The sequence below is a fragment of the Notolepis coatsorum genome, assembly GCF_963971535.1.
Source record: "Notolepis coatsorum genome assembly, chromosome: 8".
NCBI lineage: Eukaryota > Metazoa > Chordata > Actinopteri > Aulopiformes > Paralepididae > Notolepis > Notolepis coatsorum.
In genome coordinates, this window is record NC_140172.1 from 59,135,255 (window position 1) to 59,154,294 (window position 19,040).

The 19,040-nt window shown below is 45.2% G+C and overlaps 1 protein-coding gene across 1 annotated transcript in view; it reads right to left on the bottom strand.

Moving 5' to 3' along the window:
- pld2 (phospholipase D2) overlaps positions 1 to 19,040 on the bottom strand; it is a 171,093-nt gene that overhangs the window by 39,423 nt on the left and 112,630 nt on the right. Inside the window, exons 14-17 of the mRNA XM_084319773.1 lie at positions 13,460 to 13,607; positions 11,959 to 12,077; positions 11,717 to 11,830; positions 5,459 to 5,563 (exon numbers count right to left, since the gene is read on the bottom strand). Coding sequence (XP_084175899.1) covers positions 5,459 to 5,563; positions 11,717 to 11,830; positions 11,959 to 12,077; positions 13,460 to 13,607 — 486 coding nt within the window. The remainder of the gene's footprint in view (positions 1 to 5,458; positions 5,564 to 11,716; positions 11,831 to 11,958; positions 12,078 to 13,459; positions 13,608 to 19,040) is intronic.

The following is a 19,040-nucleotide window of genomic DNA, read 5'->3' on the forward strand; positions in this document are numbered from 1 at the left end:
GTCCATGTCAAGTCCTCGGATATGTGGGCTCCGAGGTACTTGAAACTGTTCACTCTCTCAACCGGTGCCCCGTCGATGCTGAGGGGGCTGTAGTCCTTGACCCCCGACCTCCTGAAGTCCACAATCATCTCTTTTGTTTTGCTGACGTTCAGGGAGAGGCAGTTCTCCTGACACCACTGTGACAGATTATCTACCTCTTCCAGGTAGGCCCTCTTCCAGGTAGCATGCTCCAGCTTCCTGCTTTACAGAGATATAGCACTAAACTACTGAGCATGCTCCAGTATCCTGCTTTACAGAGATATAGTCTTAAACTACTGAGCATGCTCCAGCTTCCTGCTTTACAGAGATATAGTCCTAAACTACTGAGCATGCTCCAGCTTCCGGCTTTACAGAGATATAGCACTAAACTACTGAGCATGCTCCAGCTTCCTGCTTTACAGAGATATAGTCCTAAACTACTGAGCATGCTCCAGCTCATCGGCGTATTTAGACCACTATCAGTAGGGCACGTGCCCTACTGATGATCATCTGTGCCCCACTGATACATTTTTTTTTTTTTTTTAACAAATGTTTTTTATTTTCCCTTTTTTAACATGATCAAATGATCATTTAACATGATCAAATAATTATTATAATATTTTTTACTTCGCTTTGAAATATTGAAATATTTTGCACTGTTGTCGCATTTATCTTGTTGAAATCCTCCAACAGGCTCTTTTTTGTAAGTTGACTGGTTTGCACACCAATAATACAGTGCAATAATAGAATAGTAGAATAGATAGTAAAATTATGCAATAGAATGGCCAGAGTAAAATAGTGCTACAGTACAATCAACAGCGGGGTGTATTAGAAGGCTATGGTGAAGAGGTACGTTTTTAACTTATTTCTGAAAATATTAAGAGATCTAGCTTCCCTAATGTCCATAGGTAGTGTGTTCCATAACTTTGGTGCATATAGTTAGCAAAGGCTGCAACTGTGGCTTGGAACCTTCAATAGACCAGTAGTAGATGATCGCAATGTTTATACTTTGTATATAAGGAGGAGGACCTTGAAATCAATTCTAAATGTTACCGGAAGCCAGTGTAGGTTACTTACTTGTAACTTCGGGTTTGATCCAAGGAGTAAGTTGCCCCATATTGCTCTGTAACATTTCTCTTTTTGTTATAGGACCGACTAGTAGGATTTCAGTTTTGCCCTCATTTAATTTTAGGAAGTTGTTCGTCATCCATTTGTTTATTGCTAAGAGACAGGCAGAAATGGAGTTTATAGCTGTGTGATCATTTGGTTCAGCAGAGATGTACAATTGTGTGTCATCTGCGTAACTATGGAAACATACATTGTGCTTTCTAATGATGTCTCATTGTTCAATGTTCAATGCAATGTTCAATGCAAGTAAAGCACTTTAAACTTTAAGTATGACTAAATGCTTTCTTGACTATAGTAACTGTTCCAAAATGCATAGATTTCTATGTATTTTAGGGGTTTGGGGGGCTAGCTCTTTTTAATATAAATGTCAGATTGTTTTATTTATTTCATAGGTTTCTATGCATTTCAGGAGTTTGGGGGGCTGGCTCCCCAAAATAATTAAATAACATAACCCTAACCTAACCCTAAAACCGAAAGAAAGTAAAAAAAAAATAGTTACAAAATCCACCCATTTTCGCCCAAAACCCGGCCAATACCGGCCATTCTTCATATACTTCTGTGCCCCCCTGTGCCCCAGTGGAGTGCTGGGTCTAGATACGCCCCTGCTCCAGCTTCCTGCTTTACAGAGATATAGTCCTAAACTACTGAGCATGTTCCAGCTTCCTGCTTTACAAATACAGTCATAAACTACTGAGCATGCTCTAGCCTCCTGATTTACAGCGATATAGCACTAAACTACTAAGCATGCTCCAGTTTCCTGAGTTTTTAAATCATATTCACTGTATTTTGTAAAACAGTTTGTTTATGTTGATAGTGTTTGTAACCACTAGAGCAGTGGTTCCCAACCTGTGGTGCGCGCACCCCTTGTGGCAGTGGTGGCCGGTGGGTGCTTCGCCACTAGGGGCGCTATACCAAACATTTTGCAAACATGTACAGTACCGCAACAGACTCATGGCAAGACGTGAGCGATTCGACTCACGCTCACGGCAATGAATCGGCTCTTATGAACGAGTCGCTCAGCTGTTACTACAACAACACACAACCAGTCAAATAAAGTATAGTCTACTCTAGACTCTAATTCACAACTTGAAACACAATATATAAATAGAAAAGTTAGAAACAAAACTCGCCCGTCTCCAAACACAGGCAGATCTCTCCCTCTCTCCTTCTCTCTCTCACACACAGCGCGACGTGGAATCGATTCGTTACACAATCAGACCTATTATATACCAAGAATAACTTCAGTATGAGTACAGGGCTGTACACATATTTTGCATATTGTTAAATGAGCCAAGGCTAGCTATTAAACTATCGATATGAATCGAAAATCTGGGACCCTGATGTAAACAAGACAAACGTCTTTCTCTGGTCTGCATCCCCTTAACAATTGTGTGTATTGAGCCGTACTGTATTGTACCCATTCTGCAATCTGTTAATAAAGTTTTCATTCATTCATTCATTCATTCAAACATAGACGATATTGAACAAGCCATAATCCACGTATTTTCAATCCGAGAGAGCTGCAGTAGTTAAATCAATGAGCCATCGACACAGTCAGTGTGGTAACGTTATTATTGCATCCAAGATTGATACACGGCTGGCTAGGCAGTTGGTAGTCATAGTCTTGTGTTATAAAATAAATAAACAATCAGCAATGTCTCGCTTCATGAATGGCCAGCAGTAGCCTAACAGTACTGCTCCTAAAAAAAAAACTATTTACAAACGTTAACGTTAACCACAGAGAGAGAGAGAGAGAGAGAGAGAGAGAGAGAGAGAGAGCGAGAGAGCGAGAGAGCGAGAGAGAGAGAGAGACTCACTGTTTAGTTGACACGTCCAGGGCTTGCCTTGATAAAGTGTATAATCCACTGTTGATGTTTAATTCCAGACCACTGTCCACTGTGTCCAGACTGCATCCGCCATATAGCTTGTTAGCCAAGTGTTAGCTTGTTAGCAGAAGCACCACACAACACAAGTACTTCATTCCTTTGTCCATTTCCGCTCGAACAGACTGCAAACTACCTGGCGTTCTATCGCCATGCTCTAAGACAAACTCTAACCTTAACCAACTTTGAAAGAGTGCCTAAGCTTAACAGTCTAAAGAACTTGCAGTCACTGGGCACGGCACGCTCTAAGACAAACAGCTGCCTGCATCACCAACCTAGGAATAAGCTAGAATTGGAATAAGCTAGAATTGGAACATTAGAAATTGGATTCGGCCAATCAGAGATCGTCTCTGTGAAATTCTGCTACGGAAAAAAATACTGGCGTCGGCCAATCAGAGAGCGTCTCCGCGAAATGCGGCTACAGACATTCTTGACGCTACTGGCTAGACCGCTTCAAATCACGCCCGGATTCCAACATAGACCCCAGGTGGTGAGAGCAGGCAACTGCACCTCCTCATCCATCACCCTCAACATAGGGGCCCCCCAGGGCTGTGTTCTGAGTCCCCTCCTCTACTCCCTGTACACACACGACTGTGTGGCTCAGCGGAGTAGCAATACAATCGTCAAATTTGCTGACGACACAGTGGTGGTGGGCCTGATCTCTGCCAACGACGAGAGGGCCTACCTGGAAGAGGTCAAGGTCCTGGCGGGATGGTGCCAGGAAAACAGCCTCTCCCTGAACGTCAGCAAAACAAAGGAGATGATTGTGGACTTCAGGAGGTCGGGGGTCAAGGACTACAGCCCCCTCAGCATCGACGGGGCACCGGTTGAGAGAGTCAACAGCTTTAAGTACCTCGGAGCCTACATATCCGAGGACTTGACATGGACCACACACATTAACAGTGTTGTGAAGAAGGCACGACAACGCCTCTACTTCCTCAGGCGCCTAAGGAAGTTCCAAGTCAGCCAGAAGATCCTTAAGAACTTCTACTCATGTACAATAGAGAGCATCTTGACCGGCAACATCACCTCCTGGTTTGGGAATAGCACTGCACAAGACCAAAGCAGACTACAAAGAGTGACACGTTCAGCCGAACGCACAATTGGAGGGGGGCTCCCCACCCTCCAGAACATTTACTACAAGCGTTGCAAGGGCAAGACTAAGAGAATCATTAAAGACTCCAGTCACCCGAACAACTGCCTCTTTGAACTGCTGCCGTCAGGCAAGCGATACAGGAGTCTCAAGGCGAGCACAGAAAGACTCAGAAGAAGCTTCTATCCCCAGGCCATCAGGCTGCTAAACGAACAATGAATGAACACTACACAACAACAACCACCAAACGCACATAGCACACACATCCACACGCACACACTCACTTTAAACAAACACACTGTAGCACCCACTCCACACACTTATAGCACACACCCACTTTAAACAAACACACTGTAGCACCCACTCCCCACACTTTATATTTATGGATGAAGGATTGCACTACAACTCGTACACCTTACTGTAAATTGTACCTAAAATTGTACCTCATCCCATTTCTGCTTTGCACTAGATAGTACTGTACATTAGTACACTGCATAGTATTGTGTATTGTATATTATATGGTAACTCAGAACATTGTACATATGTCTATACCGAACACTGTGACCTCATTTTCTTCTTCTAAATTCATGCTATATTATGTTATTATGTTATTTGATACTATCTTGTCTAGCACAGTCTCTGGAGCGTAACAGTAAGAAGCATTTTGTATGAAAGTATTCTGTACTTCTGTATGACAACTATTAAAGAACTTGACTTGAACTTGAACTATACGAGTTAAGAAAGTTCCAAATCTTTTTTCTATCTATAGCTCAAACTCCTCAAGAATGTATGTGAATATACCTCACATTGATATGATAAAAAAAAAAAACACAGATTGGACCTTAATAAAAAAAAAGTGTTTTAAATAAAGAGTAATCAACTAAAGATAGTCTTAGTTAAAGGTGCTATAGATACAATGTTTATGTAGAGTAATCGATAAAAAGAAAAAAGAAATACATCCACATAGCTTTTAGAAAGGTGCGGAATAAAAGTATTGCTTTCCCCCCAAAATAATGATTGATTAATGAATTTATAATTAGAAAAATGTTGGCAGGTCCAAAATGAGCGTTGTTGTTTATATATTGCAGGCATGTACGCCCTCCGCGTGTAGTCTTTTACCAACAAACTTGCAGTTCCGCATTCGGGTTCTGCGATTTCCCCACAGGGAATGCACCTGATTGGATAAATGACTGGTGCTCTAGTCCGACATCTAGTGGCTGAATGTTATCTATAGCACTTTTAATGACCAATTAGTAGTTTAACCTGCACAAGAGGACAGTCCTAATGTGTACTGTTTCTATGATGAGGAAAACAAACAACAACAGTCCAACGTTACCTCTATGTAGATGTAGTGTTCGCTGTTCTCGATGGTGTGGATGTACGCATTGAGGATGGAGTTCTCACACGTTCCTGTCGACCAGCGGTCTGCGGAGCGCAGCACCTGAGAATGAAACCACAAGATGAAGGAAGGAATAAATTAATGATCATTGCATTTATATAGTTATTTTCTAGACACTCAAAGTGCTTTACAATGTATGGTGGAAATTGCCTCCTTCACCACCACTGTGTAGCACCCAACCTTGGGCTATGCAGGCTCAATGACTGCCATACACTGACACCAGAGTAAGTTCCTACTCACTAGATTGTCCTGTGACCAGACTCCCCTTGACATAAGTTTAGCACAGCAACCCTCAACAGCTGTTTAGCAGCCTAGATGAAAACCTATTTATTTTCACAAGGCTTTGGAGATGCCTTAACATAAGACGTTGTAGATTAAACTGAGTGATATAGATAACACAACATGATTTGAAGAACTATTTAGCTTCCAACTGCCTGTACTTGGAATGGCCAAACTTTTTCCAACATATAAAATGCACAACTAGGGGGGGGAATACGTTGGATCACTGCTACACCCCTTTCAAACAGGGCTATAAGGCAGTACCAGCGCCTCCGCTAGGTAAATTAGATCACGACACCATATTTCTTTTACCAAGCTACAACCAACGAGCCAGAGAGGCTGTTGTGTCACGAGAGGTGAAGCAGTGGTCCGAGAGCTCAGAGGCCACGCTACAGGACACACTGGGGGGCGTCGACTGGGGGATGATACAGTCGAGCTCCAGTGACGTCAGTGAATATGCTGATGTTGTTGTTAGCTTTATAGCAACATTAGCTGACGGTATTGTCCCCACAAAGAAGGTGCGGGTTTTCCCAAACCAGAAACCGTGGGTGGACAATTCCATCCGAGTGGTCCTGAATGCTCGTACCGCTGCTTACAACTCGGGCCAAGCATCGGGAAATATGAAAGAGTATAAGGTAGCAGCCTATATGCTACGCGAGGTGCGGGCTGCTAAACAGCGATATGCGAACAAGATGGAGACACAGATGGCACAGAACGACACAAGAGGCTTATGGCGGGGAATACGAACGATAACTGATTATAAAGTCAGCCCCCCCTCAATAGTGAGTGCCGATGCCTCTCTCGCGGATGAACTCAACTCCTTTTATGCCAGGTTTGGAGCGGGCAGTGGCGACGTTAGCTCACCGGCTAATGACCTGCCGCCGGAGGGGGGGCTCATCCACGGGGGGGACGACGACACACACTCTCTCATTGACAGAACACAGCGTGAGATTAATGTTCAAGGGTATAAATACTCGGAAAGCGGCTGGTCCAGATGGGATAACAGGACGAATACTTAAGTCCTGTGCAAACCAGCTGGCCCCAGTATTTACATCCATATTCAATATATCCGTCCGTGGTCCCTGCCTGCTTCAAAATGTCAACCATAATCCCTGTGCCAAAAAACTCCTCTCCAACAAGCCTTAATGACTATAGATAGACCGGTGGCACTCACCTCTGTGGTCATGAAATGCTTTGAGAGGCTGGTCAAGGATTACATCTGTGCCTCCCTCCCTAGTAACATGGACCCTCTGCAGTTTGCATACAGGGAAAACAGGTCCACTGACGATGCGGTCTCCCAAGTACTGCACAACACACTATCTCACCTTGACAGTCAGAAGGGGGGCTATGTGAGATTGCTGTTCATTGACTATAGTTCAGCTTTCAACACCATAGTCCCCACCAGACTGGTTGACAAGCTGATCGATCTGGGTCTGAGCTCCGCCATGAGCGCCTGGATGCTGGACTTTCTAAGTGACAGGCGCCAGGCGGTCAGGGTGGGGGGTCATACCTCCAGCAAAATCACCCTGAGTATCGGGTCCCCCCAGAGCTGTGTTCTGAGCCCCCTGCTGTACTCACTGTACACACATGACTGTGTGGCCAGGTTCAGCTCCAACTCCATAGTGAAGTTTGCGGACGACACAGTGGTGGTGGGGCTGATCTCTAACAATGACGAGAAGGCCTATCGGGAGGAGGTTGATGAACTGGCACGCTGGTGCTGGGACAACAGCCTACTCCTGAACATTGGTAAAACCAAAGAGCTGATCGTGGATTTTAGGAGAATACAGCAGGGGACACACATGCCGTTGTGGATAAACAGGGCTATTGTGGACAGGGTGAGCAGTTTCAAGTACCTGGGAGTCCACATCACAGAGGACCTGACATGGTCTACACACATAGATTCTGTGGTGAAAAAGGCGAAACAGCGCCTCTATCACCTGAGACAGCTAAGGAAGTTCAGAGTATCGGGGAAGATACTCCACTCCTTCAACTCCGGGGCTGTAGAGAGCATTCTGACTGGAAACATCACTGCCTGGTTTGGAAACAGCACGGCACAGGACAGGAAGGCACTCCAGAGAGTGGTGCGCTAAGCTGAGCGTACTACTACTACGGGTATTGCACTACCACCCCTGCAGGACTTATATAACAGGAGGTGCAAATCCAGAGCCTGCAGAATTATGAAAGACCCTCACCACCCCAACAACAGCCTGTTTAAGCTGCTGCGGTCAGGCAAGCGCCTACGGTCACACGCTGCAAGAACAGAGAGACTCCGACTCAGCTTCTTCCCCCAGGCCACCAGAACACTGAACACTGAACTCTCCACTCACAAATACACTTGAGCACACACAGACACAAACACACACACACACAACACTCATGCGGCAACCGCTAAAACAATCACTCTATTTTATTCTATTTTATTATTGTATTTTGCACAATCAATGCGGGCATGACCACCCGCATTTGACTGTATGCCCTGGTATGTATGTGACAAATAAACCTCTTGATTCTTGAATATAAGGCTATTTGCTAGGTTTGTCTAGCCTTCAGAATTAAAGTTTAACAACATGTGTTCTGTGACCACCACAGTATTAAACATGTTAATCTTATGTGCCTGTGAGGTTCATTGCCCTTACAGAGATGGACGAGGTGAGTCAATACTCCATACAGAAGAAGAATGTCATTGTTTAATGATCATGGTCTTAACTAGGGATGGGCGTGAGTAATAGTTTACGAGTCACTTTCACCTGAACGTGACTGGCTTTGGAGGAGCTCGATTCTATTGATTTATTTTTTAAATGAGGTTATCAAATACATCCACTAAAAGTTTGAAACAGAAATATCACTCTGAAATCTTGCTCTGAAATTCTGCAAAGGTGTGAGTTGTTGCAGGAAGGCAACAGTGGAAGCCCGAGAGAGTTGGAGAGGAGCAAATGTTACAGCGAAAAGTTTGTTTTGCGTTGGAACACAGCTAGATAAAACAGATAAAAACAGCGGTTTGTGTTTGTGCATTTCCAAATTGTGGCAACAACATGTCACCCACTTTACGTAGCGTTCATAGACTATTGATACAGACACACTGAAGTTGTGGTTAGCTAACTGTTACTGTTGTGCTAACGTTACATGGACCCAAACAAGATCTGTGTTTCCATGTGTGGTGAGACCTGCAGACAGAGTGGAGGTAATGTAATAATTAGAAATGGTAACTTTAGACTTACAATAAGCATTGTTATTGCTGCCATGCTCTTTATGCATTCTGAAAATAGATTTTCGAGTACTACTCAAGTAATTCACGTTAGTACTCGATTTGGGAAAAGATTACTCTATTCTTAGCCTATTCTGGTTGAAAACATCAAAGCTGAATTATCCTAAATACACCCCCCTTAATGCCTCTGTCAAGAATCAAGAATCAAGACGTTTATTTGTCACATACATACCAGGGCATACAGTGAAATGCGAGTGGTCTTGCCCGCATTGATTGTGCAAAATACAATAATAAAATAGAATAAAATAGGCATCGAAAAATAAAATAGATAAGACACAAGATATGCATGGTAAAAAAAAGACATGCTAGGCTCCTGAGAAACTGGTTCGTATATACACTACTATGCAATATACAATTTACAATGTTAACTCCTTAATGTATCTAAACTATACAGTACCTCCTTCTTTTAAAGTGTTTCTAAAGATTCTATTTTTTAAAGTAACATTTTGTTTAAAGTGATATTTTTTTTAGTGGTTGCCGCCGCAAGAGTGGTGTGTGTGTGTGTCTGTGTGTGCTCATGTGTATTTGTGAGTGGAGAGTTCAGTGTTCAGTGTTCTGATGGCCTGGGGGAAGAAGCTGAGTCGGAGTCTCTCTGTTCTTGCAGCGTGTGACAGTAGGCGCTTGCCTGACCGCAGCAGCTTAAACAGGCTGTTGTTGGGGTGGTGAGTGTCTTTCATAATTCTGCAGGCTCTGGATTTGCACCTCCTGTTATATAAGTCCTACAGGGGTGGTAGTGCAATACCCGTAGTACGCTCAGCTGAGCGCACCACTCTCTGGAGAACTTCCCCCCTCCCTCTCCCCTCTAGTTTGCGTACACACTGCAGTCTTGGTGCGCTCCGGGTTTTGTTTACGGTTTGTGTTTTGATCGTGTAAGCTGCCGTAGCGATGATGTTACGCTCTAACGTCAACACAGGAAGTGTTTAACACATGGTGGTGGAAACTGGATGCTGATATAAAGAAACAAATAACCAATAAATATGAAGTTATATTTGAACCTCTGTTGTCAAGCCTTGTCAATATAACCCACCCCCTTTTCTCACGAATGGAACTGGTGTCATGGAGTCCGCTTTGAGCGTTTTCCAGGGTTAACGCTAACGCTAACGCTAGTTAGCTTAGCCTATTTATTACTAGTTAGCAGCTAACATTGCTTGCATCAATTATATTGCATGTCATTGATCTACCGGTCGATCACGGCCGACTGGTTGGGTACCACTGGGCTATAGAAATAAATGCATTCGAACAAGAAACCAATGTATAGTAGACATAGCAATGGCAAAAATTGCCAGGCCTAATGCGAGCCAGGGAAGTCTTGTGCTTGTAACGTGGCTTCATCTCAAAGTTTTCATCCACTGAGCCGTGAGGCTCAACATGCTTGTTTGGTTGAGGTCTGAAGTTATCTGAACTCGCCAAATTACCCATAAATATAGTTTTTGTGGGTATTGTCCAGTTGTTGCTGTATGTTTTTATCTGCCCAAAATTCAAGCAAGCATGAAAGCATTACAGTAATGACGTTGTGTGTGTCAGCAAGTTGATACAGCAAGCCTCTTCCGTGTTTTGGTACAAGCTTGTACACCACGCCCCCCCGCTCCCACTGGCGCGCACCCGAAACCACCTATTCCAGCGGTCCAGGTTTGGAGAGAATCAGCGTCCCCGGTGACGGGGGGGAGCGTTCTCAGTAGGACGATCACACCCTATTTTGGTGCGATCGGGCTGTGATTCGACCCCGAATGGTTAGTGAGAAAGCCCCCTTAGAAAGTCCAGGATCCAGGCGCTCATGGCGGAGCTCAGACCCAGATCGATCAGCTTGTCAACCAGTCTGGTGGGGACTATGGTGTTGAAAGCTGAACTATAGTCAATGAACAGCAATCTCACATAGCCCCCCTTCTGACTGTCAAGGTGAGATAGTGTGTTGTGCAGTACTTGGGAGACCGCATCGTCAGTGGACCTGTTTGCCCTGTATGCAAACTGCAGTGGGTCCATGTTACTAGGGAGGGAGGCACAGATGTAATCCTTGACCAGCCTCTCAAAGCATTTCATGACCACAGAGGTGAGTGCCACCGGTCTAGTCATTAAGACCAGCTGGGGAGGATTTTTTTGGTACCGGAATTATAGTAGACACCTTGAAGCAGGCAGGGACCACAGACACGGCATTTTTCTGAGGGCAAATTTGTTGAAGATGGTGGATACCATTTGCCCTGAAAAGAAGCAGGAGTTACACAGCTCAGATGCTTATTTCTTTGCAAGGAATTGATGATGATATGAACATTACAGAAGGATTGTGGATGTATTGCAGTCGGTCTCTTCAGTTCTTCACATCGTTTTTTTGTAATGTTCATATGTTCATAAGACGGACCTGTTGAAGTTATGATGGCCTTGTGCAAGCTGCAAAAACCTATTTAATTTTCACTTATCGTCTCATATAAATCAAACTCTGTGGGTAACACAATTACCTGTGATATTGTGAGTATGTAAGGCCTGGGAATAAGGAAATACAGGGTTAGAATTAGCATACCAGAAAGAATAATAATGAGAAGAACACTTGGAACATCAACTGAACCTTTTTTGGGGTCACTCAGAACAGCTGACATTTTAAATTTTCTGTGCTAGTGTGTGTGCATCTAAGTCAACACACATGTGACTGCATTATATACCTGCACGGAGGCTTTGCCAGAGCCAGGGACAGTGAACGGCAACGTGTCGGCCAGGCTGTGAGACTTGGGGAGGAGGCAGGGGAAGAATGTGTCCTTATACTTGCTCTTAAAGATCTATAACAGCAGGGGAGAGAAAAAAAAAGTATTAAAAAAAGAAAGATCCAGATATCTCCCCACACTTCCTTTTAGTCACGCAGAGGGTTATTGTTTAGAACTCTGTGTGTCTGTGTGGGAACTCTGACCTTGGTGAAGTTCCAGCGCTGGATGAAGTGGCGGGCCAGGTCCCGGGCAGCGCTGCCATGGACGGCTGCGGACAGGTCTCGCCATGGCATGCGTGGCACTTTGTTGCGGTCGATGTTGTCTGTAAAAAAAGGGACAATGTACAGGGACGTGTAGAGTAGTACAGAATAGTATTCAGTTGTTTTCTTGACGTAAGATACTGTAAGTACATGTTGATTCTGTTTGTACTAAAGTGCAACAGCCTACAGGTATGTACTTTCTACGTAGGCTCAGGTCCTACAGTGCCAGCTGCAGCATACTCAGCCTGTTTTACAGTTTTTTTATAGTTTGAATATTTGGACATTAAGTTGTATGAAATACCTTTGCCAGTAGTGTAGTCGATGCAAAGCTATTCGCTTACTTACAGAGTATACCGTGGTCTGGTTCTGTCCAGGTTCCAAGCGAACCAGAAAGCTTTAGACAGGCAGCAAAACGGGAATTCAGGGGTCATGGAACCAACAACATGCAAGCAAAAGTTACCCATTTACAACACAAAACCACACTGCTCCAGCATTCTGAAACAGCTGATCGGCCACGTTACCTGTGAACAGGCTCCAGAGCATATTAGTAATACACTGTTTTTTATTTTCAAGTAACAAAATAGTGCTACGTAGCAGAATCTGAAATGCTGGAGGACGGTTTTGTGTTAGAAATAGAAACCATTTTGCCTGCATGATGTGGTGTGGATTACAACCTTTTGGTTTTGTGACCCAGTTTGCTTCCCCGTTCTCTCTGAACCTGTCCAGAACTCAAGACCGTGAGACTCAGTAAGTAAGATAGCTTTGCTTTCACTACACTACTGGACAGTATTTCATACAACAAAAAAATCGGAACTATCGCTTTAATGGGAAACTAAAATAGCCACAATGCACATAAAGAAATAAGGAAATAAACATAAAAACACACAACAAAGAATATTGCACACTCATGACATCAGAGGTACAGTATGATTATCTGCGTTTCCTTTAGTCTTTATTCCATGTGTGTCCTAATGCGAAACACACTAAGTTGTTGTGTCTCTGCAACAATGTCACTGAGACTAGTTTGTGCACACACCACAAACCGCCTCAGTCAGTAGCCATCAGGCTTGGACTGCTGCCAATTGTTGGAGAACTAACAGCTGGTGAACTTGAGAACTGTTAGGACTATCTGACTCTTAATAATAAACACTGCACGGACTCTGGTGCAGTGTGTTACTACAGTTTGAACCATGTATACTATCATCACTATTACTACTGTCTGACTGAATTCACTACTGTTCACTACTGATATCGCTATTATCACTATCATCATTACTACTTGCACTTTGTTCTATGTTCTATTATTATTACTACCTATCCTACCTGTACCCCCCCCCCATGCTTCTATGACACCTGATTCCACCTTGTTCAAAAGTGTGAACTTGGGTAGTTAAGTGTTTCTGATTTTGATTGTAGTGGCTAATAGAGGTTTGGATGGTGTTACCTTCAAACGGCTTGTCCAGTTGTGTCCAGTCTTTGTTGATGAAGTTGCTGTAGTCTTTCCCCAGCCACAGTTTACTGTTGGTGGTCAGGTCCTCTGGGTCCTGCTCTACTGGCTCTGATGGCTTTGGGCCCTCACTCAACCCATCAACCTGGTTAAAATCAGAATCAGAGTCAGCATTGATTTATATATATTTTTTAATACATTTTGGCAGTGTAGTCATCTGCCAAATATTGCTTGGTTTGTTCCAGTTGTGAAAATTACCTGCAAAAAAGTTATACCTTTTGGGTCCCCTCAATCCTCACCATTCTAGCAATCTTTTAATTAGAAAATAGCAAGGTTCCATGGCTAGACCAAATAAAAAGATGGATAAACAGCAATCTTGTCGTGTCCCTCTTTCGAGAGAGAAATAACTGGGGGTGATGTCTAAGATTCTGAACCAAGAGCAAAATGTTCAACCAAATCCATATTTCTCTAAATCAAATGGCTCGACTCAGTCCTATCAAAGGCAACTAAAGAGATGAAAATCACTTCACGTTGTAGGGTTGAATGGTCTAACTAGTGATTTTGAATATCCAAATAAGGTATAAAGTTTATTTGCTCATGGTTTATAATAGTAGTAAATAGTAATCACTACTTCAGTTCAGCTTATGTTGAAAAGATTGCATACAGCAGGGACCTTTGTATTGAAGGATATCACTGGTTTTCATATGGTTATAACAACATGTATGTAATGTAAATATCTATATAGATTGGAGTTTAAAGGACTATGTGTGTGTGTTAAACTCTCAGACAGACATTCCTCTGTAGCAGGGAGCAAGAGTGGACTGGTTTCTATAGTGACGAGATAGGAGCCAGAGAGCCAAGGTCACCCACAGAGTCAGGGAGACGCCAAAGACAGAGAGAGATACGTGTATATATGGGTCAGAAGCCGTTGACAGCCATTGCTAGGGGGACGAGATGGCCAAAACAACGTTAGAGAAACATCGCAAGAGAGAGAGAGACTTTAAGACTTTAAGCTGTGAGTCTTCCGGTTGGGAGGCAGAAGAGTTTTGGCGAGCGAGACGGACCGACACCAGGCTAGGGCTGTCCCCGACTAAAGATTTGTATAGTCGATTTGTAGTCGCCAAAATTAGCCGATAGTCGACTATTAGTTGACTATAAAAAATAAAAAAGAATAAAAAAAAAAGCATGATAATTTTATTTTTTATTTTATTATTATTATTTTTTTATCGTTCCATTTGGGCTGTGGGGGTGCTTAATGTCTGAAGGAGTCGACGGAAGGCTTCTTGTCCTCTGCGAAAGCATGCAATTGGTCCACTGATGGATACATCTTGATAGTCTAGTCTAGTGTGTTCATTAGATGGGTGAAATCCTCTTTCAGTGCCTCTGTGCCTGTTTTCTTAGGCAGTTAGCCTCTGGTACAGTATGCATGCCATTAGCGTTAGCCACGCTTCTAGGCCTCTTTTCTTTTGGAAAGACTGATAAAAAAAATTTATGTAAAAAAAAAAAAAAAATATATATATATATATATATATATATATATATATATATATATATATTATAAAAAAATATATATATATATTTTTTTTGCATTCGACTAAGAGGTTGGCAGTCGACTACGGCTCCTTTCGATTGATTAGTGGACTATTCAACTAATAGGGGTCAGCCCTACACCAGGCCTCCTCCTCCTGATGGGGAGGGGGAGGGGGACCATGAGGTAGATAGATAGCTAGCAGCTAACAGACAGCCTTCGGCTAATAGGACAGGCCGCAAAAACCACCAAAGTGATCGACAGAGATAGAATCTACTAATCTAGTTTCTTAGACCATCAAAGACTTTCATTCTGTACGAGATGCTATGTTTATGGAAATAAACATCCTGCTGATAAAGAGACGACGACTCCAGTATTCTTTTGTCTGGATGCATTAACGGGGGGAAACAGTGTGACAGCCAGTGTGTGGGAGGACAGAATTCCACCAAACGATTGCCTCAACATCAACAACTAAGACACAATGTGGACAATGTGGACACAAAACACGGAGTGATCGGACACCTCAAAGGGTTCAAGACAAACTGTTATGGTTTGTAACCGACCCCAATCGCACAACACAAGACAGGTATGAGAGTAAGCCAAAACAGGGCATTTATTTATTACATAACAAAAAGCGGCACAGTCCCTTTAAGGGAGAACACAAAAACACTAGAGTCAAAGAAATATGGAAAATGCGGCACTGTGCCTTTAACACTTTGACTGCCGGAAAACGCTTAAAAGTGTCATTCCCGGCCATGCTCAAGTTGCCGGAGGACGCTTTACAGCGTCCTTATATCAATATTTCAAAAATCTGCGATCGGATTCATATTTCCCCTCCGCTGGCCTGAGATCCACCAGGAGGACCCACTGAGCTCTCTGGCGGTTCAGGAGCGCCATCTGGTGGCCGATCGGCGCAATCGCCAAACAGGAAGTGCTATGGAGGTTGTGCTGGTCGGCCGTATTACTTCCGGGCATTCTGTTTGGCTACCGGGACTCGATCTCGACACAATACATAGCGATCGATTGCCAATAACTCGATAAACAACATGATTTGGACATATATACTATTATACAAGCTGGAAAAGGACCCGATATTTCTACATACCATAATAGGTAAATGACTGTTCCACGCTCATCGCCCAACGGCGCGAGGAGGATACGGTAAGATTCAGCGTTATTTTTGATCGTATTCCATATAAACTGTTATGATGAACATATCACCCACACTAGATGAATGATATAACGCTGCCCACGGAATTATAAACGATCCCCCGCCCATCCGGTCATCATCAGATCATACGTAGATCATTCTAGAAGTACGTCCAATTGAATTTTTTTATATCGCCCCGATTGCCATCAAACTGTTTTTCATCATCAATATAATGCATTTGGGGCTATATATTACGTTCTGGAGAAAGCTGCAGAAAGAGATGAAAACATACTTATACATTAGACCATACTTTACTATGAATATGTGAATGAAAAAGTTTAACGTTGCTACACAATGATTCAGATTCAGATTCAGATTCAGATTCCTTTATTGAGCCATTTGTGTAAAACACATTGGTAATTGTTGCAGCAATACAGTGTATGCATTCTTTCTTTTTTCACAGTAAACAAACACCAACACAGACAAGAAACGAAAACAGTGCAGTGGGGGATTAATCAATAAATAAAATACATATATATATATATAAAGTGAAGTGTGCAGAGATCCAGTACGGACTAGTGCAGTGCAGTCAATGTCAATGTCATGAACAATACATATAGGACTTTGAATGGGCCCTAATAATGGCAATGTAGCAATAGAATTTAAAAAGTTATAGCCCTGCAAAGAAGGGGAATTTCTCCATAGACAAATAGCGCTGGCAATCCACAGTCATTTTCCGGATTTCTGGCCGGCACCCATAGTGTTAAGAGGCGAACAGGCTAAGGGACTAAGGCTAAGGGACAGGGCCAGGGCTAAATGTCAAGGCCAGGACCAGGGGCACTGGAGAGGGGGACAGGGACAGAGGCCCGGAGAGGCAGGCTGGAGACAGGGACAGAGAACAGGGTTAAGGCCTTGGACAGGGCGAGGGCCAGAGCTGCTTACAGGGATGAGGACAGGGTTCCGACGGCGGAGGCCTGGCACGGGAACAGGGGCCCGACGGCGGAGGCCTGGCACGGGGACAGGGGCCCGACGGCGGAGGCCTGGCACGGGGACAGGGGCCCGACAGCGGAGGCCTGGCACGGGGACAGGGGCCCGACAGCGGGGGCCCGGCACGGGGACAGGGGCCCGACAGCGGGGGCCGGGCACGGAGACAGGGGCCCGACAGCGGGGGCCGGGCACGGAGATCCTCCTCCTCCTCGGATGCTGCAGACGGGCAGCGCAGAACAAAGGGGGTCCCAGGGGACCAGGATGGGAACACGCCGTCCTCCCGTGGAATACTAGGGAGCGACGACGAGCCTCACCCCAGGAACGAGGATCACGAAGAGACGCCTTCCTCCCATGGAATCGGGAGCGATGGCGTGCCGGCTTGACGTCTGGAGTGGGAACACTGGAAAACCTCCCGTAGAGAATTAGAGAGCGAAGACGGTGTCCCACTCCAGGCAAACGGCGACAGGTGGTGATGGCTGGCACGTCGTTTCACGCCGGAGACGCGGCAGGTGATGGTAACGTACAGGATGGTAACGTACAGAACTCCATGAACACAGAGTGAACACAGATACAGATACAGAACGACCCGACCAGGACTGGAAGGGAGCCTGCCACCTAAGTACTCTCCCGAGCAGATTGCAAACTCCCAACAGGTGCGTGAGGGTAGAGGAACAGAATGTCCAAGGGTGGGGGCTGGTGAAGAGTAGGAGGCAGGCAAAAGTTCTCACAAGGGTGGGGGCTGGTGAAGAGTAGGAGGCAGGGAAAATTCTCGCAAGGGTGGGGGCTGGTGAGGTGAGGAAAGGGAAAAAAAGGTCCAGGGAACAGGCGAATCCTCACAGTACCTCCCCCTCCACGGGAGCCACCGGGCGACCAAAAAATCAGACAGCGGGGCAGGGGACAAGACAAAGCAAAAAAAAAAAAAAAAATGGGCCATGCTAGCAGGGGAAGCTACACCTAAAGTGGGGCTAGCAGAGGGACAGGGTAGCTGCCAGAGCATTGCTAGCTACAGGGCCTATGCTAGCTGTAATGCTACATTAGCATAGAGGCTGCGCTAGCTGCCGGAGCTAGGCTAGCAGACAGGGCTGGACTAGCAAAGGAGAACAAGCTAGCTGAAAGGACAGTCCTAGCTGTGGGGAACAGGGTAGCTAACAGGGGAGCTAACGAGGCTAACAGGGGAGCTAACAGGGGAACTAAAAGGGGCTAACTCACATACACTGTCTGTGCTGGCTGGGGTCGTCGACTGGTCGGGTTGTACTGATATGGTTTGTAACCGACCCCAATCGCACAACACAAGACAGGTATGAGAGTAAGCCAAAACAGGGCATTTATTTATTACATAACAAAAAGCGGCACAGTCCCTTTAAGGGAGAACACAAAAACACTAGAGTCAAAGAAATATGGAAAATGCGGCACTGTGCCTTTAAGAGGCGAACAGGCTAAGGGACTAAGGCTAAGGGACAGGGCCAGGGCTAAATGTCAAGGCCAGGACCAGGGGCACTGGAGAGGGGGACAGGGACAGAGGCCCGGAGAGCCGGGCTGGAGACAGGGACAGAGAACAGGGTTAAGGCCTTGGACAGGGCGAGGGCCAGAGCTGCTTACAGGGATGAGGACAGGGTTCCGACGGCGGAGGCCTGGCACGGGAACAGAGGCCCGACGGCGGAGGCCTGGCACGGGGGCAGGGGCCCGACGGCGGAGGCCTGGCACGGGGACAGGGGCCCGACGGCAGAGGCCTGGCACGGGGACAGGGGCCCGACAGCGGAGGCCTGGCACGGGGACAGGGGCCCGACAGCGGGGGCCCGGCACGGGGACAGGGGCCCGACAGCGGGGGCCGGGCACGGAGACAGGGGCCCGACAGCGGGGGCCGGGCACGGAGATCCTCCTCCTCCTCCTCGGATGCTGCAGACGGGCAGCGT